At 46.6% G+C, this 26,741-nt stretch overlaps 1 protein-coding gene across 1 annotated transcript; it reads right to left on the bottom strand.

The window, feature by feature from the left end:
* Positions 1-17,674: 17,674 nt before the first annotated feature.
* On the bottom strand, positions 17,675-25,631 carry LOC147689355 (glutamine amidotransferase-like class 1 domain-containing protein 3, mitochondrial). Its single transcript, XM_086942161.1, has 4 exons — positions 25,452-25,631; positions 20,830-21,001; positions 20,027-20,228; positions 17,675-18,384 (listed from the first exon to the last, which is right to left on the bottom strand). Exons 1-4 carry the CDS (start codon positions 25,557-25,559, stop codon positions 18,192-18,194), a joined length of 675 nt encoding a protein of 224 aa, XP_086798287.1. The 5' UTR covers positions 25,560-25,631; the 3' UTR covers positions 17,675-18,191.
* Between the last annotated feature and the right edge of the window lie 1,110 nt (positions 25,632-26,741).

The following is a 26,741-nucleotide window of genomic DNA, read 5'->3' as shown; positions in this document are numbered from 1 at the left end:
TACCTGCCCATCCCCTATAAGGATGTCAGTGATCCTGATGCCTCCATGATGACTCTATACCTGCCCCTCCCCTATAAGGATGTCAGTGATCCTGAGGCCTCAAGTGTGACTCTATACCTGCCCCTTCCTATAAGGATGTCAGTGATCCTGAGGCCTCCATGATGACTCCATATCTGCCCCTCCCCTATAAGGATGTCAGTGATCCTGAGGCCTCAAGTGTGACTCTATACCTGCCCCTCCCTATAAGGATGTCAGTGATCCTGCGGCTTCAAGGGTGACTCTATACCTGCCCCTCCCCTATAAGGATGTCAGTGATCCTGAGGCCTCAAGTGTGACTCTATACCTGCCCCTCCCTATAAGGATGTCAGTGATCCTGCGGCTTCAAGTGTGACTCTATACCTGCCCCTCCCTATAAGGATGTCAGTGATCCTGCGGCTTCAAGTGTGACTCTATACCTGCCCCTCCCTATAAGGATGTCAGTGGTCCTGAGGCCTCAAGTGTGACTCTATACCTGCCCCTCCCTATAGGGATGTCAGTGATCCTGAGGCCTCAAGTGTGACTCTATACCTGCCCCTCCCCTATAAGGATGTTAGTGATCCTGATGCCTCCATGGTGACTCTATACCTGTCCCTCCCTATAAGGATGTCAGTGACCCTGAGGCCTCAAGTGTGACTCTATACCTGCCCCTCCCTATAAGGATGTCAGTGACCCTGAGGCCTCAAGTGTGACTCTAAACCTGCCCCTCCCCTTTAAGGATGTCAGTGATCCTGAGGCCTCAAGTGTGGCTCTATACCTGCCCCTCCCTATAAGGATGTCAGTGATCCTGAGGCCCCAAGTGTGACTCTGTACCTGCCCCTCCCTATAAGGATGTCAGTGATCCTGAGGCCTCCATGATGACTCTATACCTGCCCCTCCCCTAAAAGGATGTCAGTGATCCTGAGGCCTCAAGTGTGACTCTGTACCTGCCCCTCCCTATAAGGATGTCAGTGATCCTGAGGCCTAAAGTGTGACTCCATACCTCCCCCCCTATAAGGGTGTCAGTGATCCTGAGGCCTCCACGATGACTCTATACCTGCCCCTCCCCTTTAAGGATGTCAGTGATCCTGAGGCCTCAAGTGTGACTCTATACCTGCCCCTCCCCTTTAAGGATGTCAGTGATCCTGAGGCCTCCACGATGACTCTATACCTGCCCCTCCCCTATAAGGATGTCAGTGACCCTGGGGCCTTCATGATGACTCTGTACCTGCCCCTCCCTATAAGGATGTCAGTGATCCTGAGGCCTCCAGTGTGACTCCATATCTGGTAAATGGAGGTGTAGTTGAATTGAGGACACAGGGGTGGGTTGAGGTAAAGGGAGGAAGAGGTTCAGGGTGCGTAGAGGTAAAGTGAGGGTGACTTGAGGGTAGAGTTAAAGTGAGGTCTTGATGAAATTCTGGTTTATTTATTTATTATTTATTTAATGCAGTTTTATATAGCACAAACTTTACCAAAAGGTGTCAGAGTGCTTTACAAAAGAACTAGGTACGTTACAAAAGGTACACCAGGTAGACCAAACATGCTAACAAGTTACATATATACAGTTACCAGTACACAAGATAGGCTGTTCACGCTAAAAAGTGACATATATGCAGGTACAACGCAACAAGTTGCATATTTATATTGTAAAAATATAAAAGGTGTCAGCTTTAGGTTAGAACAGGATTAAAATACATAATGACAAAGTTGACCTCATGTGAGCGCCAGGTATATTACAAAACATACACAAGATAGACTAAAAACGCGAAAAATGTATATATATATATATACAGTTACCAGTACACAAGATAGGCTGATCACGCTAACAAGTGACATATATTCAGAAACAACGCATACAGGTTGTTGGAAAAAATATGAAAGGTGGCAGCGTTATGTTGAAACAGGAGTATAATACATATTTACAAAGTTGACCTCAAGTGAGTTCTAAATGGTCGTAATGGACAAGTAATAGGTTGGGTTATTCCAGGAAGTGTCTTGGGAGGAAGAGAGCTTTAAGATTTGTTCTGAAGGTCCAGAAAGAGGTGGTGGTTCAGAGGACTGGAAGAAGTGAGTTCCAGATTCTGGTCACATTACCAGAGAAGGATTGAGCCATACATCCTTCCCTTTTGAAGGTAGGAGGTTTGAGCAGGACGTTTTCTGCATTACATGAAGGTCTAGAGTCTCCTGAGATTTTGAATTTATTAGCCAGATAGCATGTGTGGAGGTGTGCAAGGCTTTCTGGGTGATACAGGCAGTCTTCTAAATATACCGTGCTTTGATAGGAAGCCAGCGAAGAGACAGCGGTATGGGTGTGAGGAGATTACTTCTTTTAGCCCCATTTCTTTTAGTCCCATATACGAAACGAGCTGCTGAGTGGAGGATGGATAGGTTCAGGTGTTGGTAGAGGTAGAGGAAGGTAAAGGTGACTTTGGCGATTAAGGGTCAGTAGAGGTAAAGGGAGGTATGGGTGAATATAGGGTTCAGGAGTGGGTATAGGTAAAGTGAAGTAAGTTTGAATTTAGTGCTTGCAGGTGGGTAGAGGTAAAGGGAGGTAAGGATTAATTTAGGGTTCAGAGGTGAGTAGAGTTAAAGTAGGGTAAGGGTGAAATTATGGTTAAGGGGTTGGTAGCTATAACAGGAGGTAAGTATTCATTTAGGGGTGAGGAGTGGCTAGAGGTAAAGGTGAAACATAAATCTTTTGAAATTACTGCATGTTCGAAAAGAAATAAAACAACCAATAAATAATTAAATGTGACAGAAATACAGAGCTAGAGAAAGAAAGAGGCAGAGAAAAAAGACAGGGTGGGACTTGCCAGAGCCTGTGGAAAGTAGAAAGTGTGTGCTGTGGTTGGGGTGCAGGGCCTGGCCAGTTAAAGCTGTGCATATTTGTGGTTGGGTGGTTTAGAGCATTAGATGAAGTCAATAGCTGGATGCAGAGGTGGCTTCTTCTTTTCCAAATGTGACTGCCAGAAGAAAGGGCAACTCCTTCCAGGAACGACAATGGCGGTGACACTTAGCGGCAGACAAAAAGTGCCTCCATGAACAAATGACAAAATACCGCCAAGGTGGTGATGATAAACACTGACAGTTCCTTGGAAGTGAGCTGATTGAGGGGTAAAGCAGATGATATCCAGAAATCCAAGAAGAAAAAAATCTAAAGAAGAATTGGATGAGACAAAAATGAGCACAAGGCAGCAATCCATGCAATGAAAAATACTTTGTAAGATGCACTGAGGCACAGAGAAGATCCAGCTGAAATCTCTTTGTAAAGGTAATTAAACCAGTAGGTATCCCAGCATTCCCTGAATCCTCCATCTTAGATTGGGATTAGCAGATAAAGAATTACTTGAAATAAACCTTGGATTGGGAAAGGTATATAAAAGCTCCTCCCCCAATACTGGCTTAATGTGATGTCCTCTAGGAAGAAGAAGAAAGTGGCTGCCAAGGAATCAGGGCAGATCCTTATTGTAAATGATGCCACTTGAAGTAATTGCGCCACAAAGAATCCGAAGTGCACAGCAGTCGGTTAACAATCCGTGTCACCGCCCGCATATGTCATGAAAAGGCAAGTGACTCCAGACCGAAGCGTTGGCTGGTGCAGAGAGAAAGGCATCCTGCTGCTGCCGTGCCCAAGACCTCTGAGGCATAAACTGTACGCAACTGGTGCTGCATTCTTCGGAGCAATCTCAACTATTCCGGTATAACAGATGCAGGGCCTGGCTGTTGCCAATCCCTCCCGTGCACAGCCGAAGGCCGTGTGTGGTGGGAGTTGTGTGCCAATGGTGGGTCAGATGCAGGGCCTGGCTGTTGCCAACCCCTCCTGTGCACAGCCAAAGGCCATGTGTGGTGGGAGTTGTGTGCCAATGGTGGGTCAGATGCAGGGCCTGGCTGCAGGAAGAAGTAATGAAAGTGCATTATAAAAAGTCCTTGAAATGCACTGAATAACCACAGCTTAAAACTGACTCAATCTCGTGAAATCATTGAAATTCACCAGTTATGGTACACGGTGCGCACAACGCCCACCATAACTAACATCGCCCACCATGCTCAGCACAACCATTTGTGAATGGCAATGAAACAAATGCAGTCTATTAAGATGAAAACATGTGGGCAGCATTAGTTATGGCATTGCTAGTGTGCACCCTCAACCTTATTGATTGCCACCCATCTGTTTCCTTCACTCTGATTGCCTCCAATCTCTTTCACTCTGATTGCCTTCACTCTCTTTCACTCTGCTTGCCTCCACTCTCTTTCACTCTGACTGCCTCCACTCTCTATCACTCTGCTTGCCTCCACTCTCTTTCACTCTGATTGCCTCCACTCTCTTTCACTCTGTTTGCCTCCACTCTCTTTCACTCTGACTGCCTCCACTCTCTTTCACTCTGATTGCCTCCACTCTCTTTCACTCTGATTGCCTCCACTCTCTTTCACTCTGACTGCCTCCACTCTATTTCACTCTGCTTGCCTCCACTCTCTTTCACTCCGATTGCCTCCACTCTCTTTCACTCTGATTGCCTCCACTCTCTTTCACTCTGCTTGCCTCCACTCTCTTTCACTCTGATTGCCTCCACTCTCTTTCACTCTGATTACCTCCACTCTCTTTCACTCTGCTTGCCTCCACTCTCTTTCACTCTGATTGCCTCCACTCTCTTTCACTCTGACTGCCTCCACTCTCTTTCACTCTGCTTGCCTCCACTCTCTTTCACTCTGCTTGCCTCCTCTCTCTTTCACTCTGCTTGCCTCCACTCTCTTTCACTCTGCTTGCCTCCACTCTCTTTCACTCTGCTTGCCTCCACTCTCTTTCACTCTGCTTGCCTCCACTCTCTTTCACTCTGATTGCCTCCACTCTCTTTCACTCTGATTGCCTCCACTCTCTTTCACTCTGATTGCCTCCACTCTCTTTCACTCTGTTTGCCTCCACTCTCTTTCACTCTGACTGCCTCCACTCTCTTTCACTCTGCTTGCCTCCACTCTCTTTCACTCTGCTTGCCTCCACTCTCTTTCACTCTGACTGCCTCCACTCTCTTTCACTCTGTTTGCCTCCACTCTCTTTCACTCTGACTGCCTCAACTCTCTTTCACTCTGACTGCCTCCACTCTCACTGCCTCCACTCTCTTTCACTCTGCTTGCCTCCACTCTCTTTCACTCTGATTGCCTCCTCTCTTTAATCCTGCCTGTCTGATGCATTTGTTGTTAATGTGTTTTGATAATGCACAAAGGCAGTGTCAGACTGGGACGATACTAGGTATATTTATGAAATGGGTAGTAAATTAAAGTAACCCATATTTGTAAATCAAGCCAAAGTGTGCTTTTTACGACATGCTGTCTGGGTAGTCTCTGAAGGAACTGTACGGATTTGTGCTGTGGGCAATGTGTGTGGTAATTTTGAGAAATACAGCAGTGAATTCCAGTATGATCCTTCCCAATCAAAAAGATTTTTAAAATGACACCTCTCTGCTCTTCTACCTGATGGAGCGAGTTTCAGAATTAATTTTAATCTGGCGTGTGATGTTAAAATCTCCCATAACTTGACTAATTTTATTAATGAGTTTTGCATGATTTGTGTTAATAAATCAACTTAGAGTAAAATTCCACACACTATTACACACGGGACTAACGTTATGCGCTTTATGTTGAATTTGCAAGTATGTTTTATAATTCATAACTAATGTTGTTTTGTTTGTCCTATTGTCTTTGTCAAACACTAATGCGGCTGATTAATTAATGGCATGTGCTTATTTTGTATGTGCTTCTGTCTATGTTGTGTCTGTTTATCTTTTTCAAATATATGAAGAATCCTGCTGGACTTTATGAAGAATGGTAGATTTTATAAAATGCTGCTTTTCTGTGCTTTTTGCTAGGTAACTTATATTAATGGGTTAACATTAGCAATGGAGGGTGGGTAACAGAATGACTTTCATAACCTGAGATTAATTATTCTTTTGTGTGTGTTTGAATACTAGCCCGAGTGAAAGGCTTGAGGCCTGTGATGGTTAGCCTGACAGAGATGAGCCAAGCACAGCCATGTTGGAAAGCTCTTCCAAAAGACATTTCTTTGAATAAACTGAAGTCAAAAACAAGAACAACTGTGCAAAATGTGCTCTGGAAAGTTATTTTCCAAGGCTAATGAAGTCACAAGTGGCGGATCAGCCGAGCTATGGAGGAAACTGTGAACTGATTTAATAAATATGTATCAAACCTCGGAAGCTGGTGCCGCTGCACGTGAAAGGACAATGGCAATGACGTTCTCGTGTGTTGAAAAAGTGGCCTAAGTATGGTCTGACGACTAGCAACCAATCAGGTTGCTGAAAGACATTAAAATTATTACATTTTAGTTAGAATAGTGAGTTAGAAAGGTATAAAAACTAAGCCCTTTGAGAGGAGCGGGGCTGACTGTTCCTGAGGGCGAAGTGCTGTCCGATTTCTTAGGACACGTAAGATTACTTAATGCTTTGAATGTTTTTCCTTTGCAGGTCAGAAAGCTAACATTAGGGATTTAGGATATGTTAGTTTAAGTTCTTTCGTGATACTATCCTGAAATGCCAGACTTTTGTGCCTTTATCTAAACTGAAATAAAGCTACTGATTTAATTAAATGTTTGCAATTAATAAAAAAATTAGCTAATAAAAGAGATTTTAAATACTATGCTTTAATGGGATTCCATTGCCCAATAGTGGCTTAATTAATTGTTTCTTTGTTTAAAAATGATCAGAATATTATACTGCAGTTGTATTTAATGTACAAATAGAGTTTAAATAGCTAGATTAATTAGGCCACATGATTCAGTTGCTCAATATTTCTGTCTCAGTTTCATGGGCCTTAGGTGTTATTATAGTGTGGTGAGTATTAGGTAGTGAATAGTGTATTTGAGACAGAATTTCTGTAGGGGCGCTGGATCATACCCAAAAAATGTGATTGGTCCATCAAACCATGAATTAACACCATCCACAATGCTGCTTGCCACTGCAGCCTGGTCACAAATTAAGGCTGTTAACTAGACCAGCCCACATACAGCCACAAGACTGGCCCACCTCACCACAGAACCGGCCACACACAGCCACAAAACCATCTGGCACCTCCAGAGTGCCCTGTAGGCCAGTCCGACCCTGCACAAATGCATGACATACAGAGATGGATTCACCTATGGCCACAGATTCCATCCAATCCAATCAATACCGATTAAAAGATGTGAGAGAGAAATTAAAGGGCCTGAACCACAATGCACTTTCCATTTATTTCATTCTATTTGTCTGTCTCTTTTTTCTTCTAACCTTCTCTTTGTCTCTTCAGTGCTACTGGCCTCCTGTACGCCTCTTTCACCCACTTACCTCCAGGCTCCATCCTCTGTTTGCCTCAGTCCATCTCTTTCACTCTGCCTACCCAGTGTTTTGTTTGGGCCGGTGGCTGCCGGTGCGGCCGACTTGCACTGATTTTTTGGACCCGGCACTTAAGTAAGTAAAATAAGCTTTATTCGATTTTCTTCGAAATCATAAAAGCACAATACATCCATATAAAAACATCACAAATGATATGTTTGAATATAAAATTTAGCAGTTAAAAACGACAATTGTAATACTCAATCTTTAAAAAGACATTCGAAATACAGTACAGAATGGATTGAAATTAGTGCTGATCAACACAATAGGGAGACCCAAGCGGGATTATTTTACAACATGGTTTTCCGCAACAACATGGCAGATCTTAAAAAACAGGATACCGCAAAAATCACATGCTCATCTTCGAGTTTCAACAGTCTTAAAAAAGCAGGTCTGCAATTTCTTACCCCCCAACGCTTTAACAGAGGTTTTAAATAAAGTTTTCTGGGGGTAGTATAGAAGGAGCAAAAGAACATTAAATGCAAGTTGGATTGGAATGCAGTATTATCACACTGACATATTAAATTCAGTGGAGACCAGTTGTTGATCTTTGGTACAGAAACCATACGAAAGAAGATCCCAAGACGGAGGCGAGTCAAAAGCATTCTATGGTATGGGCTGGGGTCTACTTTTAGATACCTTTGCATACCTTCCTTGGGGGTGATTTCTTGAAAAATTAAGATGGATTGTTTGTTCTTTTCAACATTCCATCTCAAAGTTTCCAGATGAGAGGTTAGTGTTTTTTTGAGAACTGATCTGGATACGCCCTCCAGGGAACCAGGATTTGCGTAATAATCTAGGTGGCCCATCTCACCAAGTACAGATCTTACGTACGACAGCCAGCGGAGATTTGCAACCCCATCTAGGGCCAAGCAATCCTCCAGGAGGTCCCTGTTAAAACTGGCCTCCCTGGTTGTCCATACCTTGTGCCATAGGAGAATTGGGGCCATCCTAATTGTGTCCCCCATATGTTTGACTCCGGCCTCTATGTGTGTCATAAATGAGGATGAGGACTTTGGGACACCCAGAAGGTAGCTGATGAATTGATTCTCACAGCTCTGCAACGTTTGATCCTTCTCGATGCCCCAAAGTCCCGCCCCATAGGTGGCTGTGGACACACACTTCGCCTGGTATATTTGTGCAAGTTCTTTAATTGGTCTACCACCCACTCTGTTGGAAAAAGCGCGCAGGGCGCCTATAGTACGGATAAAGGCCAACTTCCTCGCTTCAATTGCCTGCTTCCAACGACATTTCCTGTTAAAGAGTATGCCAAGGTAACAAAACTTATCAACGATGGCAATATTCTGCTTGTTCAGGAACACGTTACATGGCACCCTACTGCGCTTGTTAGGGCACGGCATGATAAAAGTCTTCGAGATGTTTACTTTCAGCCCTTTATTTTCCATAAAACCTGCAAATTTAGTCACTGCCCTCTGCAAACCCACCTGGGTCTGAGACATTATGGCCGCGTCATCGGCGTACAAGAGGATTGGCACTGGTAAGCCTTTCACGGTGGGGTAATCGTTTTGGAAGAGAGAGAGGTATTGGCCCACTGAGTTTATGTAGTAGGTAAATAGCCTGGGGGCTAGGATACATCCTTGCCTAACCCCCCTTAACAGGGCAAATTTGTCAGTGCATTCGCCCTGCTTGCCAAATCTCACTCTTGCCCCACAATTGTGGTACAATTCTCTAATGAAAGTGATTAGGCGTGCATCAATTCCCATCTCGGCCAATGTCGACCATAACAAAGAATGGTCCACGCAATCAAAAGCACAACTCAAATCAACAAAAGTTATAAAAAGTGACCCACCTCTAGCCTGCGTGTATTTAGCGCATAAAAGGGCCAAGTTTAAGCACTGCTCAGCAGTCCCTACACCCTTCCTAAAACCGTATTGGAGATGTGAGACTACATTGTGTTCCTCCTCCCACTCCTGTAGTCTCTTTAAAATAATCCTCCCTGCTAATTTCATAAGGCCATCTAAAAGAGATATTGGCCTATAGCAGGTTGGATCGTCTCGCCTACCCTTTTTAAAAATGGGGACCACTATTGCATCCGACCAACTTTCTATGAACCCAGATTGGTTGCTCTTATTCAACACATTTGTGAGCAAAGGGGCCCAGAAATCTGGTTTAGCCTTGTAGACATCTACTGGGGTACAGTCTGGCCCTGGTGCTTTGCCTGATGCACTGTCCCTGATTGCATCCTGCATTTCCCCTATGGTAAATGTCATGTCAATCGGGAAAGGACAGACACGGGGAAGGATCTCGTTACTTCTATCTTTAGGTCGTGGGGCATTTTGGATCAGCCCTGTCAATGTAATAGTGTCTGCTGGCTTTATGTCCCTATATAACTGCCTAAAATGTTCCAACCATCTGTCACCTGTTATAGCCAATTCTTTTTCAGACATTTACCGAGAACAAGACAGAAAAAAACACACAAAGTTGAAAGACCACAAAGGGTAAAGTAGTAAGCTGCAAGAGTGAATCAAAGGGGCAGGGAGTGTCTGGTAGTGCAAACAGGAACATGATGTCCTGATATTTGGCGTGCCAACATTTAAGAAGCACCAGCCGTGAGCTTCGGAGCAGAGCTGTGGCCTCCGGCACTTCAACTTTTATAAATCAAGCACTGTAAGCTTACCACCTGGCTCACTCATCCATTCTGTTTGCCTCCGTCCATCTCTTTTACTCTGCCTCCCCAGTGGTCAATTTTGAGCGGGTGGTTGCCGATGCGGGCCACCGCACTGAATTTTGGGGGCCCGGCACTTATTTTTCCACATCAGACATTTAACGAGAACAAGGCAGGAAAAATCACACCAAGTGGAAAGATGAAGGAAGAGAAAGACAAACAACTTCACAAAGGGTGAAAGTAGGAAGCTGCAAGAGTGAGAAAGGGCAGGGAGTGTCTGGTAGTACAAACGGGAACATGATGTCCTGATATTTGGCGTGCCAACATTGAAAAAGCACCAGCCCTGGGCTTCGAGGTACATCTGTGGCCAACGGCACTTAATCTTTTATAAATCAAGCACTGTAAGCTTACCACCTGGCTCACTCATCCATTCTACTTGCCTCAGTCTGCCTCTTTCACTGTTTACAGTACCGTAATACAGCTGCACATGCGGACTCTGGGCTCGGATACTAGGTCTTGGGCCAGGTGGAGACCCATGACGACTGTGTAACTAGTGGGCACCCTACCCTCCAGAGACCCCTATAGGCATCAGACATCCACTAAATAAGTAGACCAACTACTATGAACTGTTTTACAGTAGAGTGTGAGTGTGTGTGTGTGTGTGTGTCATGGTATGAATGATAACTAGATCACCAGCCACCCAATCCCAAAAGGTATTACTGGGGACTCATAGAACCTGATGAAAACCTTTGTATTTGGGGTACGTGGCAGACCCCAGTAAATCACATTTAGGGCTAAGGGGTGATAGTTACTCCATTTAACCCATCTTCCTCAGTTTTTAATCTTGCCAGATGGACCCCGGATTAAACCCTGACGTGGGCACCACCTAGACAATTTTAATCATCACTTCATATCGATTTCCGCAACTTTTTTTCCTTAAAAAGTGCTTCATTGCAAGGATAAAGGTTGCAGAGGATCGGGAAGACCCCGATGATGAAGCATGACACTGAATGGCGTTCAGTGAGTGAGAGCTCCTTTTTCCCTAGAAGAGTGGGGCCCTTCACATGATCCGAGGTTGACTCTTTTGATTGCTACATCGTATCATGGAGGGCGAGTCCCAACCTCTGGGTTCCCTCTTTAATCCCTGCTAGGCTTACCTGCAGACATCTGGACAGACAATTGACCCCCGTTCCAAGAGGTTGAATTTAGAGTATCTAGGGATTATGCATCTGAAGTTCATACCCAAATGGTCAGAGACCAACAGAGACGTACGCATTGATGGAGATCAAGAAGACTTAAAAAAGTGTTTATATAATTTCCTATGAATATGCTGGACACTGTGTAGGGCACCACTAAGTGCTTTTTCATGGCCTTAATGCAGGGGAAGTCCTTCTAGGACAGTATACCCATCTGGCCTGGTTGGCAGCCAGCCACCTTAGACATCCGTGAGGCTCAAGAAAGGTAGAAGAGGAACAAGAACCAGGCAAACCACATGCAGAGCGTGCAAGACCCGCAGACTGGACCTGGTAACCAAGTGCTGATCTGTAATCGGCATCCTGGCTGGAGGATTTGGATTCTGTTTGAAGAAGATTTGTGGACAATAGAAAAAGTCAAAGGGGCTATCGAGGGAATGAGATGGTGACCTGACGTCTTGTGGTTCAAGACGATCATACCTTGGGGGGGAACGGGAGGGCTTGGAGGATGAAGAGGCAACTGAGATTCTGGAAAGCTCAATGGCCATAAAAGACGCTTTGAGTGGGTCATCTTCACTCAAGGATCATTGTTGGAGACTGGTATCACACTCCACAGAGCAAAAAGACACTCCAGACCGAGAGCCAGGTGAGACCAGGGAAGAACACACAGCTATGCTCCTGAGTCAACGATCCAATATGAGGCCCAACCGGACCCGCAGCCAGAAACTGACAGACTACTGGCCGATTTATCAATCTTTAATGCAGCTCGATGCAGCAGGCCACCTTAGAGCGCTGCACTATGCTGCTCTACGTGAAAGGGAAAGAGCAATGCACCATATTTAACATTATACGGCACATTCCTGTCCTTTCCTAGCACTGGCACACTTTTGGCTGCCTAGCACCAATGGAGGCACTGTTGCTTCATGGTGCAAAGGTGCCTGCGTTGTAGGCAGGATTGCTTTTGTGCTGGAAGGAAGACTTGAGAGGCATTTTCCTCTTTCTATTTGTGCTGCCAAGCACCGCCCACCAGACCAGGATTAAACTCCTAATCTAGCAGGAAGTCTGTGGACGACTTTGGCAGTCTCGCAGCAGGGTGCTGGCGTTGCGGCCCACTGCGAGACCACCACAGTCATAATCATGCCCTAAATCAGTCCCAGAATATCAATCATGTCTGTGATGGAGTACCCCATTCCATGAACTATAAATCAGGCCCTTCGTTTTTATTTTTTAAACTATTTGCCTCCTGTGTGATAGGAAGGGAGATGGCTCCCCCTAGTCACACATCCCTCCCCTGGGGACAAGTATCTTAAAACATTAGGGAATACACGTACACCCTGGATACAAGCACGTACCACGGGTGTGTGACTTGAGTGATTGAGATGAATGTGTGCATTTCCTAACAAACTCATCAATAGAAATATAAATTAAATCCCACAAATAGGCAGTGAGCAGTAGGGAACTAACATCCTGAAGCCACTAACCTACTACAGCCTAAAAGGTTAGCTGAAACATGTCGATGACTGAAGGATGCTGGAGAATTTGCAGCACGCTGCATCCACCATAAATGTGTATCTTTTCAGGAGATTAATCTCAGACAATTTTACATTTCTATTCCATTTCCCTGGGTAAAAAACAGAAATTTTTAGCCCACCCTGGATTACCATCACTGGGGTGAGATAAGACCCAATGGTGAAGCATTCCACAAATTGTGTGTGAGGCGCCTTTTATTTGAATAGAGGGATTGCTCCCCTCAAATTTGGGGTCTAAATCAGTCTGGTAGATTGGCTCGAGGAGAATATCTTTATGGACCTCCGTTCTCCTTTCATTCCGCGCGCAGCATCTCAGATTTTCACCATCCTTCTCCCAATACTTGGAGCACCTCAAACTTACACCATCTGTCTTATGCTGATGTCTGGAACATTTCAGATTTACCCCATTCCTCTTCCAATGATGCTTGAAGCATCTCAGCTTCAGACTCTCGGCCTCATACCATACTCACCAACTCTAGGACTAGAGATACACGGAGCATCTCAGCTTCAGACTCTGTCTCGTACCATACTCACCAACTCTAGGACTAGAGATACACGGAGCATCTCAGCTTCAGACTCTGTCTCGTACCATACTCACCAACTCTAGGACTAGAGATACACGGAGCATCTCAGCTTCAGACTCTCAGCCTCGTACCATACTCACCAACTCTAGGACTAGAGATACACGGAGCATCTCAGCTTCAGACTCTGTCTCGTACCATACTCACCAACTCTAGGACTAGAGATACACGGAGCATCTCAGCTTCAGACTCTCTGTCTCGTACCATACTCACCAACTCTAGGACTAGAGATACACTGAGCATCTCAGCTTCAGACTCTCTGTCTCGTACCATACTCACCAACTCTAGGACTAGAGATACACGGAGCATCTCAGCTTCAGACTCGGTCTCGTACCATGATCACCAACTCTAGGACTAGAGATACACGGAGCATCTCAGCTTCAGACTCGGTCTCGTACCATACTCACCAACTCTAGGACTAGAGATACATGGAGCATCTCAGCTTCAGACTCGGTCTCGTACCATACTCACCAACTCTAGGACTAGAGATACATGGAGCATCTCAGCTTCAGACTCGGTCTCGTACCATACTCACCAACTCTAGGACTAGAGATACATGGAGCATCTCAGCTTCAGACTCTCTCGTACCATACTCCCCAACTCTAGGACTAGAGATACACGGAGCATCTCAGCTTCAGACTCTGTCTCGTGCCATACTCACCAACTCTAGGACTAGAGATACACGGAGCATCTCAGCTTCAGACTGTCTCGTGCCAACTCACCAACTCTAGGACTAGAGATACACGGAGCATCCCAGTCTCAGACTGTCTCGTACCATACTCACCAACTCTAGGGCTAGAGATACACGGAGCATCTCAGCTTCAGACTCGGTCTCGTACCATACTCACCAACTCTAGGACTAGAGATACACGGAGCATCTCAGCTTCAGACTCTCTCGTACCATACTCCCCAACTCTAGGACTAGAGATACACTGAGCATCCCAGCCTCAGACTGTCTCGTACCATACTCACCAACTCTAGGGCTAGAGATACACGGAGCATCTCAGCTTCAGACTCTGTCTCGTACCATACTCACCAACTCTAGGACTAGAGATACACGGAGCATCTCAGCTTCAGACTGTCTCGTGCCAACTCACCAACTCTAGGACTAGAAATACACGGAGCATCTCAGCTTCAGACTCGGTCTCGTACCAGACTCACCAACTCTAGGACTAGAGATACATGGAGCATCTCAGCTTCAGACTCTGTCTCGTACCATACTCACCAACTCTAGGACTAGAGATACACGGAGCATCTCAGCTTCAGACTGTCTCGTACCATACTCACCAACTCTAGGACTAGAGATACACGGAGCATCTCAGCTTCAGACTCTGTCCCGTGCCATACTCACCAACTCTAGGACTAGAGATACACTGAGCATCTCAGCTTCAGACTCTGTCTCGTACCATACTCACCAACTCTAGGACTAGAGATACACTGAGCATCTCAGCTTCAGACTCTGTCTCGTACCATACTCACCAACTCTAGGACTAGAGATACACGGAGCATCTCAGCTTCAGACTCTGTCTCGTGCCAACTCTAGGACTAGAGATACACGGAGCATCTCAGCTTTACAACACCCTTCTTATCACCAAGACTTGTGCTGGAGATGCCTGGAGCATACTAGAGTTACACCATCTGTCATCTACTGACACCTGGAGCATCCTATATTTACTCTATCAGTCTTATAATGAGGTCAGATAGACTTGCACAAATGTCTCCTGGAGCCGCTGTCCAGGTATATCGCATTCCGAAGTGCATACATACATTCAGAGTTGCTATGCCGCAGGCAGAGATGGGTGCGTTGCATAATCCAGGAAATAATAAATGCTGTACTGTGTTTTTAAATATGTTAAGGCTAAGTGTTTAGGCTGTGGAATTGTGGTCTTTCTCTCGGATGAGGGTGGGCGCTGCTTTTATCTTTAATTTGATATATGTGGTATTTGTGTATGGTTTTCGATCATTTCCTAATTAGTCTATAGAAAAGTCTAGAAGTGTTATTTTATTATTCTACTAATCATTTCCTGAAAATAAATAGTACAAAGACCAAACCTATGGAGTTTGCGCTGCACCATAATAAATATTAAGTGCAGGTAGCGGCTCCAGTCTGAGTCCCACAGACGAGTAAAAAGCGATACCTACTAAGGGATGGTCTTTGCAGAGAACCTCTCACGTAAGAATTGTGGGAGGTAGAGGTGTCTTCCATGCAGCTGGTTTGAGGACCCTCTACCAATGAACATGGAGAGAAACCTTTCCAAGACTCTAAATGTTATACAACTGAAGTACCTTCTGTATTCTTACATAGAATAGAAGGTTATCTTAGGATGTGTGTCTGTCCCACAACTATCCTTTCTAAATAGGACTGAGAGAAAGATCCAGAGATCCCAAATTTCTTTCAGAGGTAGACTTTCCATCAAGCAATGAGGTTTGAATTTGGACTCACAAGTTCTTATGCGCAAACCTTTTGGGCTTAAATTCCTCAGGCTATCACATAAAGCAGGATACCTCAAACGCAAACTAAGAACTATTATAACAGAATTGGGTATTATTAATCAGCCAAAATATTGACTGTTGAAAATTCTAAATTTAGATATTAAGAATTTAAATTCCATGACTACTACTAATAAGGTAAAAACACCGTTAAAATTGGGGGCAACACCTAAGATGGTCTCTCAAAATAAATCACTGTCCACCTATAAATAGCCTGCGTGTAGTCGATTGTGCAGTGCCTAAATAAATGCAACATTATTTGATAATGTTGAGAGGTAACTCCTTGTGCAAATTCTTCTACACTTTATGCGATATCTCTGCTTTGAATTAGTTTTAGAAAAGGATATGGTACAATATTGGTGGCCATAATTGCCTGTACTGTAGATCTCATGTCCAGGATTTATCAAACGTAATGTAATCAGTTCCACCATCTGTTCTTACAAAGTATGTTCCTGAAAAAAACTGGTGTTTGCAGCCCACAGGAAGCTCAAAATGTATATCTGCCCCTCCCACAAGACCAGGCTGTTGTATGATCTATACATATTTTCATGGTTTTATGACTTTTTAAACAAATTAAAATATGACCTATAATAGTTCATACTTTATACAGTGGATTATTTTAACTGATTCATAGAATATTGTTCTGATCAGTGTATTGCGGTTCGAATATAAGTGTTATATTAGAATGAGATTGTTTTGTTGGCCTCGAGAGTTTTTTTTAATCAAAACAAAAAAAAAATTCATTTGATATGTCTGGTTTTAATTTTCATTTTATACTTTAATATTTTGTCCTTCATTTTATGTTATTTGTGCGCAGTAAACCTGCTAATACTCAATAATGCAATGCATAGAATTAGCTTTACTAGTCAGATCCTCCTAATCTGACGCAGAACCCGCTTTGGATACCGACGTCAGGGCCGGACTAGGGATCCAAGGGGAGCCCTGGTAAAGAAGGCTCAAACCAGACCCGCTGCCCTCTTACCTTCACTCTCTTTTTATCTATCCTTTCTCTCCTTCTCACCACCCTCTCTTCTCTGTCACTGATCTCTTGTCCTCTCCCCATCCCTCTCTCGAAGCCCCCCTGTGCCTGCTGCAATTTAACTCGGGGACCTGGGGAAAGACAGAATCATCAGCAGTGGCCCCGACCCTTCAGAACAACCCCAGTCTACCTGGGAAATGTGCCCTATTGAATAACAGGCCAACCAGGCCTTTATTGGCGTTAATGGCCCTGCAGGCTTCCAACCTTTTGCTTACCGGGAAGAAATGTATGGACAGAATGAGAGGGAAGGAATGGGGAGGACGGATGGAGGAAAGATAGCAGGGAACTTGGAAAGGCAACAAGAGAGGACAAATTACATTTATTATACGTGTCCATGGGCAGAGGACACCAGTTATGTAGATGCTAGGGAGTAGTTGTATTGGTTGCGGTGGTAGAGGGGATACAGTACTTCGGAGTGGTTTTAGTTATAACAAGCATTGGCCATGCCAATAGGTTTGGCTTATGAATGCAAAGTCAAGCCAGACCTAAAAACCCATGAACGATAATGACTGCACTCCTTCCATCTGTGCTGCTGCCAGAGAAAAACCATGAATGATCTAATCAAAAGACAGTTTCATAGCATTACAATTGTGTGTCCCTGAAATTTGAGGCTCGGCAGCTCTATAAATAAAATAATCACAGCTGTGTGGAAGGCAAGCACTTTCTCTGTGGAAGCACACAACCTCTGCCCATTCCAAACATGTACTCCTGGCTCCCAACATGTGGGCGGAGCCAAAGCCACTCTCCTGGTGGTTCTCATATAACTGTCTGGTTACAGCTGCACTGCCAAGCCACACCATTAAGACAAAATAGAAACACATGCTTATGAGTATAATGTAAATACATTAATTTATTCAATACAAAAATACATCAGTGCAGGATTCAGCAGTGCCTTGGACTACACCCCTGGAATTAGTGCGCTTTAGTAGTAGTGAGAACTGGGTGTGGCGGGAGAGGGAACTCTGTCCTCCATATTGTGTGCTGTTGTGCTGGTCTCCGTAGTGTATGTGTGGTGGGTGAAGGGACTCTCCTGGTCTTCATATTGGGTGTAGTCGTAAAATGAACTCTGGTCTCCATATTGGGTGTGGGGCCCTGAAATATCATACTCTGTTGTAGTGTTTGATAGTTCACGATTCAATGGGACTTGAGACGCCATGTTGGGTGTGGTAGCAGAGCTGACGGGGTCCAGCTGTTGGTCGGTTGGTACATGGGATTTTTTCCTGTGTTTAATTTGAGAGCAGAGGTGACTGGTTTCTGTAGTGGGTCTGGTGGTGCCGTCGAGTTGAGGGGGTCTCTATTGGATGTGGTACCGTACAAATGTTGCACGTCATCCTCACTCCGCTCACGCGAGCTTCAGCACTTCCTTCACCATCTCACCAACGCCGTCGAAGACCTGATGGATGGGGGCCTTACACATGAAGGCGCTGGTCGTCACCAGCTTGTTCTTGGCATCCACGTGCACCTCGTGCACGTCTTTGTTCACGTGCTTGCAGCCCATGCTCCTGATGCCTTGCGCAGTCTGGGCAAAGGGCCACCTGAGGATGAGAAGAGACGTCAGTCACTGAACACTGCCTGGAGAGGCACAGGCTGTGCAGACACACAAATGAATAATCAGATTTTATTGCAGCAGTTAGCCACACCCAGAAATAAAGGTTACAACACCGGAGGAGGCGGGAAATGGGTCATATCTGTGTCTTGTGCAGGCAGTTTCCAAATGTGGCCCTATCATGAATGCGTGCACGTGCAAAGGTCCCAGTGGTGCTTTGGTTTTATGAGATTCCACTGTCTAAAGTGCATACATTTAACTCCCAATTTTTCCAGAATTATTGCATGAACTGCAGGCAGCCGAGCCTGGAAACAGAGAGGCAACCACTGCTGACTGTTTCCAAGCCACGCTGGCTGCAGCTCAAAATGCATGCGTTACCGGCTGTGGAGGTGCAGAGAAACAGAGCTCCCCCTCTGCCCTGGCCAGTCATTATGAGGCCGCTGGTCCTAACTGGAGGAAACTGCTGGCACAACTGTGTGCAGTGGGAGCAGTCTAGCACAAAAGAAGCGGCAAAACCATTTTATGCACATTAATCCCCATTATTCCAAAGTTATAATAAGGTGGAATATCAAGCCAACAACGATCAAAACTATTGCCTTCGTTTATGGGATTTTTGTGTAGAGCAGCACAGTAAGGCAGGTTGTTGCCCTTCCCCGTTGACAAAATCCATGGGTGTTGTATGGGAAAACCCACCGCAAAGCCCATAGAACGCCTCGCAGGTGCAGAGGAAGGAGACATCGATTTTTACTACATTGGCGTACTCAAGATTTATGAAGCCACTCAAAGCCGTGCAGTGTGGCTTCATCAATCAAATGGAGAGCCTTATGAGGTGCAAGAGTGATGCAGGCCTCTCATCAACAAGCCCCTACTGTCCTCACCACCCACTTCAAAGTGATGTGTTAGTGTTTGAAAGACAGTAGTGGAGGATGGTTGCATGACCATGTATTATAAGACATAACACACCCCGATCTGTACGTCATAAGGATATCAGAAGGAGCTCTGTAAAGGAACGTGGTTCTTTCCGTGGAAGTGTTCTGTGACCGCCAATAGCCATATAATGCATAGATTGCTTTATGTAGGGCCTGAACAACATCCACCAAGATAGTGTCCATCACATTCTATTAAACGACCCAATTGGACCAGTTTCAGGGTGAGCAAAATGCACAAGTTTCTGACTTACAGGCCAAAAATGTTATTCTTGCACAATTGGCTGAATGGGTGATACAGTCATTAACATCAGCTAGACATGTGGGCCACCACATACCCCTTGACCCCTGATGGCATCACATGATTGACCCTTTGCCCTACCTCCCACCCCTCAACACCTTAATTACACCAGGGGGCCTTGAGATTAGTTAAAGTGTGTAACCTATAAGAGGTTAATCTGGTGCTTAGAGCCCTGGTTACCTTCTTTCCTGCCACGGCCTTCATGGACCATGACAAATGGGGCAGCCATGGCAGTGCCCGGGACACCAAAGGGAAGCAAGGTATAAACGGTCACCCCTGGAGGCCCCTAATGGACATCCCTGGGATGAGCTGTAAGCACTGAGCCCTTGTCATGGACCTCCAGACGTCACTCTGGGGCCCCCACACCCCCCCCATGTCATTCTAGGCTCATGACCATCACTCACTCGTCACACTCTGCGTCCTGGCCCACGGTGACCTCACAGCCGGGCAGGATCTTGGCCGCCAACACTGGGGAGATGCAGCAGAGGCCGATGGGTTTCTTGGCGGCGTGGAAGGCCCTGATGGTGTCCTCCACCGCTTGGTTGACGGTGCAGTCCTTCCCGTTCACGGCCCAGGAGCACAGGTTCTTCGCCACTCCGAAGCCACCTGCAAACACAAGCCCTGTTAGAGTGGTCTGGAGGGTTGGACAGATAGCAGGAAACAGGAAGTACGTCAACACTCATCAGCATCAGAGAGGGAGAGCTCCAGGGTGAGTAGGAGACGGACTGAGATGAAGACCCCCAGGTCTCTGGATCCCCCCTTGCAGAATCTAATCCAATCATCCTGCGGCAGCATCACAGATGGCCTTCAAAAAATGCTCCCACCATCAAAGGTGACCTTTCACCCTCCCTGAACACCTTCAGGAAGGCCCTCATGAGCTGGCTCTTCGGCTAATGGAGTTGCAAACCCCTGCCCTCCTCAGCGCCTTGAGACCCTCAAGGGTGAGTAGCCCACTCAATAAACCCCTGATTGATTGACCTGGGCTTTCACACAGACTGCTAAAATCACAGATGCCACACAGACAGCTTCTCCACTCACCATTTGCCCTGCCCTTTATGCACACATACAGCACCCCCCCCCGGGAGACCCCTCACCTATCAGGATCAAGAGCTCACTTTACACATACCACCATCCCCTGGTGACCCCTCACCTAGGAGGATGAAGGCATCCCTTCACACATATCGCCATCCGCTGGCTGACCTCTCACCTGGCACAATCAGCGCATCCAGTTCGCTGACCCTCAGCAAGGACAGGTCTTTGACGTTGCCCCTGGCGATGCGCCCGCTCTCCACCAGCACGTTGCGTTTCTCTTCTGTGGGCTGCCCGGTCACGTGGTCCACCACGTGCATCTGTTCAATGTTGGGGGCGTAGAGTTCTTCCTAAGGAACAGGGCACACAGTGAAGCAGGAAGATTAGTAGCCATACACTCCTTTGTATATATGAATTAATTGTATGTATGTATTTATATTTTCTATAACGTTCTAATGACCAAGCGCTTTACACTGCATGTTCTCAGACTTACACTGGCCCAAGAAGGTGACAAGTGCATGCACATGACATTTGGTAAATGCAAGAATCAGCAATGGCGCAGTGTTTAAAAGTGGAAGTGCTCAAATGTGTACAATATGAAACACCCCCACCCCACAGTTCATCAATTCCAATATAGTTTTTAATTATTCCAATAATTTTAGTAGGACAGCCCTGTGATACTGTAGACGTTTCAACCCGAACATTGAATCACAAGGGTACTTCTCCAGGGCAAGTACCATCTGTCACATAACCCCTTTCATGTATTTAATTCTGATCCATTCAGGGAAGCGGACCTGTGATGCTAGATTGTGTGGTTTGTCCCACCTAAAGACTAATCACTACATATCCTGATCTGACCAGTAGCGTAGCAAGACTGCCATGCACCCCGGTGCAAACAGGAAAATGGCCCATTGACTGCTGTTGAGGTAGTAAAATACAGCAATTATCAGGGCTCTGTACCCTCAGGGTTCTGTACCCTGGTGCACCTCACCGGATGGACCATTAGTTGCTCCGCCCCTGGATCTGAAACAATTGTTCAGATCCAGGGGCGTTAGTCTAAACCATCAATAGGTCTGTTTTGAATGAAGCCTCGGGGACCGGTGGTCAGTCTTTGTATTTGTGTAAACAGAAGCACATAAGAGGCTCAGGACAACAGCTTCTGGACGGGTGTCCTCACGGTGGGAAACATTGTGCTGCAATGCTACACTGCCGACCTTGCAGTGCCTGAGACTGACATCACGGCCCCTGCCACTTACTGATCAGATCTTCTGGGAGTGACCTGGGAGACCATGGGAATGGGGTCACGTCACAGTCCGTTGCACGTCTATAACAGTATTAAGCGTCAGTGGCGTCACTAGGGTTGGTATCACCCGGTGCGGGTAACTCATGGTGTCACCCCCTCACGACTTATCACATGACCTCCTCAGCTCCGAGTCCGCCAGTGGACACAGTTGGCAAATAACGGAAAGCAATATACACTCCTCCCTGCAACCAAGAATTTATTTCTGGTGCCTCCACTAAGGATTTTTGCTAATGGGTGTTGCTTCTACTTCTTGCCACGCAAGACCACTCACAGCTGAAAGGTGCATAAAAAAGTATGTGAACTGGGATTGTGAGTACGATGGGGCAGATCAGCGAGTGTGGGCAGGGGGTCCAGGCAGGTAACTAAAAAGAACAAAATATTCTATAGCTAAAATGTGGTCTAACTACATGTAACTGCATATTAAATGTAATGCAGACGCCTTAACCGAACAAGCATTGACAAAACCAATAGGTCTCAAAATAAATGTGTGTACTAAGTACCTGAGAGTACCGGCACTTTGAAAAGACTGATTATGATTATAACTACTTCAGTCCCATGAACAAGTGGGAATAAATCCGCCACAAAAACATAATACAGTGATGGAGAAGGGAAGTATGACGGATTGTATATTGGGAGGGAGGAGTGGACTGTGGGACAGAAGTTAGCCTGGAGATCTAGTTACAATTGGTAAAGGATTCATCCATTCAGGGTGCCAGAGAAAATGTAATTGGGTCGTTTTCTACTATTTGGGTGCCTGGGAGCACAATTTCTTTTTTAGCCAGTAGAGTAGTAACTGTTACTGCCAAAAATACAGTTTTGTGGAGAATGAAAACAGATTTTCTTTTTTTAAAAATCAGGCATATTTTCACACTGGAGATATATACATATATCCAGCTTTTGAACTGCGGACAAGGCCAGAAGACCTGCACATGGAGGGCAGAGGTGTACCACAGAGGTACAAGACACAACTGGCACATTAAGGGCAAGAAGTCCCACCCACCCAACACATAAACAAAGGAACTAAACTATGATTGTAATTTAAAGTAATACCACAAGATACTGCATCCTCTCATTTGTTATGTGAATATGTATAGATGGTTGATCTTTAACACATAAGATTGTAATCGTTTCTTTGAATTTTCAGTGTATATATATATTCCTAAGTGTATTTAATAAAGCACCGTTAAAAACGTAATGATTCTGAAAATGCATTAACCACTGATATTTGCTAGTAATACTTAGTAACGCACATAATGCATGCCATAACTTATTAAGTCACCATGCTAAAAAGAAAAAAAGAGATCAACGGAAGTCTAGCCTCAATGGGGTCCACTTCCACTGCCATGACCTTCGTCTGTGTGGTAAGTGTGTTAGCCGGAAACCCTGTGCCTAGCCCTCAGCAGGGATTTTCACAGGCATTAGCCTGCGGCCAGACTCTGTCCATCCCAGAATGGGCGGTCAGCCTTCGGTTAAAGCAGTGATTGTTCTTAGGCGGTGGCATGCAGCAAGGCCCTGCACCTACTGACTGTGGGAAATGCGTGTACGATTATTAGCAGCAAGCTCTTATATTTATTTTGTGGTAGTGGATTTAAAAAGAACCTTTGAGTGTAGTTTACATTTTTATAAACACATTTTGGCCCCTCCAGGCCCATAATCTTTTCTATCCTCTGAAAGAACCTGAACGAAATTTGCACCCTGGACCTTAGTTGACAAATCGAAAAAAGGGCTTTAAGTTGAAGGTGCTGCTGAACCATATTTGCACAATGGCAGCTAAAGATATATATACGTTCATGTATAGATGGAAATATATCACCTATGTCTTTTCTTATTCTTATAATATTTCCTTTCTGACCACTAGTGAAAATGCGTGCTTCTGCAACCCTGTGTACGCCCTACTCACAAACAGTGTGCTGTGAGTCATTGTGACTTGTGTAGTACTCATGGCATACTTCTGAATTTCACAAGTGAGCTAGGAATACTCCTGGCTCCTTAAATTCAAGAGAAAGTCAGAAGCACTACAAGGGTAAGTGACAAAATAATATTCGTTAGTCATGCTTTTTGTTTACATTATGCTATATGTATAACATCTATAAGTAATTCTTAGGTATGGCCACTTAAAGACTGTAGAATGCAACTCATTTTGGAGCGCTTGTGCTCACCGCTTCATCCCTGCGTAGGGGACACTCAGCTGCCCTCCTCTGTGCCAGCCTCCCAGTAATGCCAGCAGGAACCAATGCCCAGGACGGAGGGGGTAGGGGGGTTGCTGCGTAGAATCTCGAGACCCGCCCGTGGTTAGCGTTTACATCACCATGATCTCCGTTTCGGAAGCATTCTTGGAAACGTCAAAAGCCTAACCCCCTTGCCCTTTCCTTTTAAAGTTTTCCTGCCTTTGGCCCGAGCCCTGCGAACTTTGAAAATCGCACCAACTATCGCCCCACTAACCTTTTACTTGGACTCGGCTGTGGCCCTCCAGTAGGGGTTCTGTAAGTCGCCCAGCAGCACTCCCGGCCAAGACTGTCTCCATGACTCAGTGGCGCGCGTGTGCCAGAGGAGCACAGCGCGGGGGCTGGAAAATATGCTTGTAAGCAGGTGCGCTGATTTTGAAGGTGTCACCCGGTGCAGTCCGCACCCCCCCCCCTCGACCCCGCACCCCCCTAGTGATGCCACTGTTAAGCGTGATGTCACAGGCTTTGGTACTACTACTAGTGTCTGCGCGTAATGCCACGGTACCTGGTGCTGACAACCAGGCGCGCAACACCCATTGGACTCAAAGGGCTTCAGCCGCCCCCCCTCATGTGTCAACCGGGCTGAGACACTGACAGCTTCCCGGGGCGCACACACAGCCGCACTCCACGGGTCTTTAAAATACCCTTTGCATGTTAATTGCGGTTGTTTCGACCCCGTCAAAGAGCCCCTGCAGCTCCCCTCTGCATATTGCCTAAAGATTCAGCCCCCGCCCCCTCCGAAATGTTTTCTTAGCCCCCACCACTTCACCCCTCCCTCCCCCCAACGTGGCTCTAGTTGCGCCTCAAGTGACATCACAGTCCCCAACTGTGATGCCACAGATCCTGGAAGTGACGTCACAGTCTCGTGTAATGACAACACAGTATCTAGTTGTGATTTCAAGAGCCCCGGGCAGCTGTCAGCATCCCTAGCAGTGACGTGAACGTGTCAGGCTCCCACATCAGAGTGATCAAGAGCAGACTAAGAACCCGTCAGTGATCTCACAGCTCGCGGAAGCGACGCGCGGTCCTAAGGCAGGGACAGAGCGGTACCCTGTAGTGATGTCAACGGCCAGGGGACTTTGTCTGTACCCTTCCCAGTGATGGTGACAGTACAGATATGATACCACATTAGGAACTGTTCGGGGGCAGTGGAAGAGCCAGGAAGGATGGACGGCAGATTCCAGCTGCCCCGGATACGGACAAGCCCAGGTACAGAGTGGACCAACACCCCCACATGCATGTAACATGTATGTCCACAGTGCGCGGCCTTACCTGCGCCCGGGCTCTGCTGAGATGGACCAGAACCGCCGAAGCCTCGTGGACTTCGCTGCCGTCGTACACGCCGCAGCCGGCCAGGATGACGGCCACCTTCTTCACCATGGTGTGGGTGTGCGCACAGCAGGCACAGTCAGACAGACAGACGGACGCAGGGTCCGGGGCAGAGAGGAGGCTCCGGAGGCAGGACAGACTCTTGTGAGGGGAGCTCACGCTGGTGTCTGCTACAGGCGCCTCCGCGTTCCTCTTAGGCACAGAGTCAGTCAGGCAGACAGACAGACAGACAGACAGACAGACAGACAGACAGACAGACAGACAGACAGACAGACAGACAGACAGACAGACAGACAGACAGACAGACAGACAGACAGACAGACAGACAGACAGATGGACGCAGGGTCGACGGCAGGACAGGCTCAGGTGAGGGGAGCGCGGTAGGACTGATGTCTGCTGCTGCCGCCTCCTCGGCTCTTATAGGCACAGGAAGGGCGGAGCAGGAAGTGATGGGGCGGTGCTGCCTGGAAGTGCCATACACCACACCCCCTATGTGCAATCAGCAAGCACTTATGCCACCTGGGGGTTCCCCTGCAGACGCCTCACCCAGGCTGTCGAGTCATCCACGCTTTGCGGAAATGCGAGAAGCAGGTATTCACCATCTGCCTGTAACAGGAGCAGGTGGATGCAACACGGCACAAGAGCTTCGTCTGCACACACAGTCCTGCCCAAGGAACCCCATATGTACACAACCCCCCCCCCCTCGTGTACAGCCCCCTGTGTGCGCAGCCCTCCCTGTCCAAGGCAACCTTGTGTGTGCACACCCCACTGTGTCCAAGGCAACCTTGTGTGTGCACACACCTCCCTGCCCAAGCCAGTCCCATGCCTGTACACTAATGGTCCTGCCCAAGGCAGCCCACTGTGTGCACACCGCACCCTGCCCAGCCCCATGTGTGCACACCCTTCTGTGTCCAAGGCATACCCTCAGCCCCCTGTCTGTACACCAACTGTTCTACCCAAGGCAGACCCCTGTCGGTGCACAAACCGTCGTCTTTTCAAGACAAACCCTTGTGTGCACACCACTCCTGGCCCAAGGCAGCTCTCTGTCTGTCCACAAACCGTCCTATCCAAGACAGCCCTCTGCATGTACACACCTCCCTGTCAAAGGCAGACCCCTCCCTGTACACCAACCAATCTGTTGAAGGCAGCCCCCTTTCCCTATGTGTACACCGCTCCCAGTCTAGGGTAGACCAGTGGCGTAAGAAAACCTTAGCCCCCCCTCCCGCCCCCCCT

Source organism: Lissotriton vulgaris, chromosome 10 (genome assembly GCF_964263255.1).
Source record: "Lissotriton vulgaris chromosome 10, aLisVul1.2, whole genome shotgun sequence".
In the NCBI taxonomy this organism is placed as follows: Eukaryota; Metazoa; Chordata; class Amphibia; order Caudata; family Salamandridae; genus Lissotriton; species Lissotriton vulgaris.
Note: the sequence above shows the minus strand (reverse complement) of the source record. Positions and strands in the feature narration are given on the sequence as shown.

Bases quoted from the DNA above. Each gene is read 5' to 3' on its own strand.
- LOC147689355 (XM_086942161.1), bottom strand. From the start codon at position 25,559: ATGGTGAAGAAGGTGGCCGTCATCCTGGCCGGCTGCGGCGTGTACGAC. The intron at 21,002-25,451 runs GTAAGGCCGCGC...CCTGTTCCTTAG, and splicing joins TCAGCAGAGCCCGGGCGCAG to GAAGAACTCTACGCCCCCAA. The intron at 18,385-20,026 runs GTGAGTGATGGT...TCTCATCCTCAG, and splicing joins CAGGACGCAGAGTGTGACGA to GTGGCCCTTTGCCCAGACTG.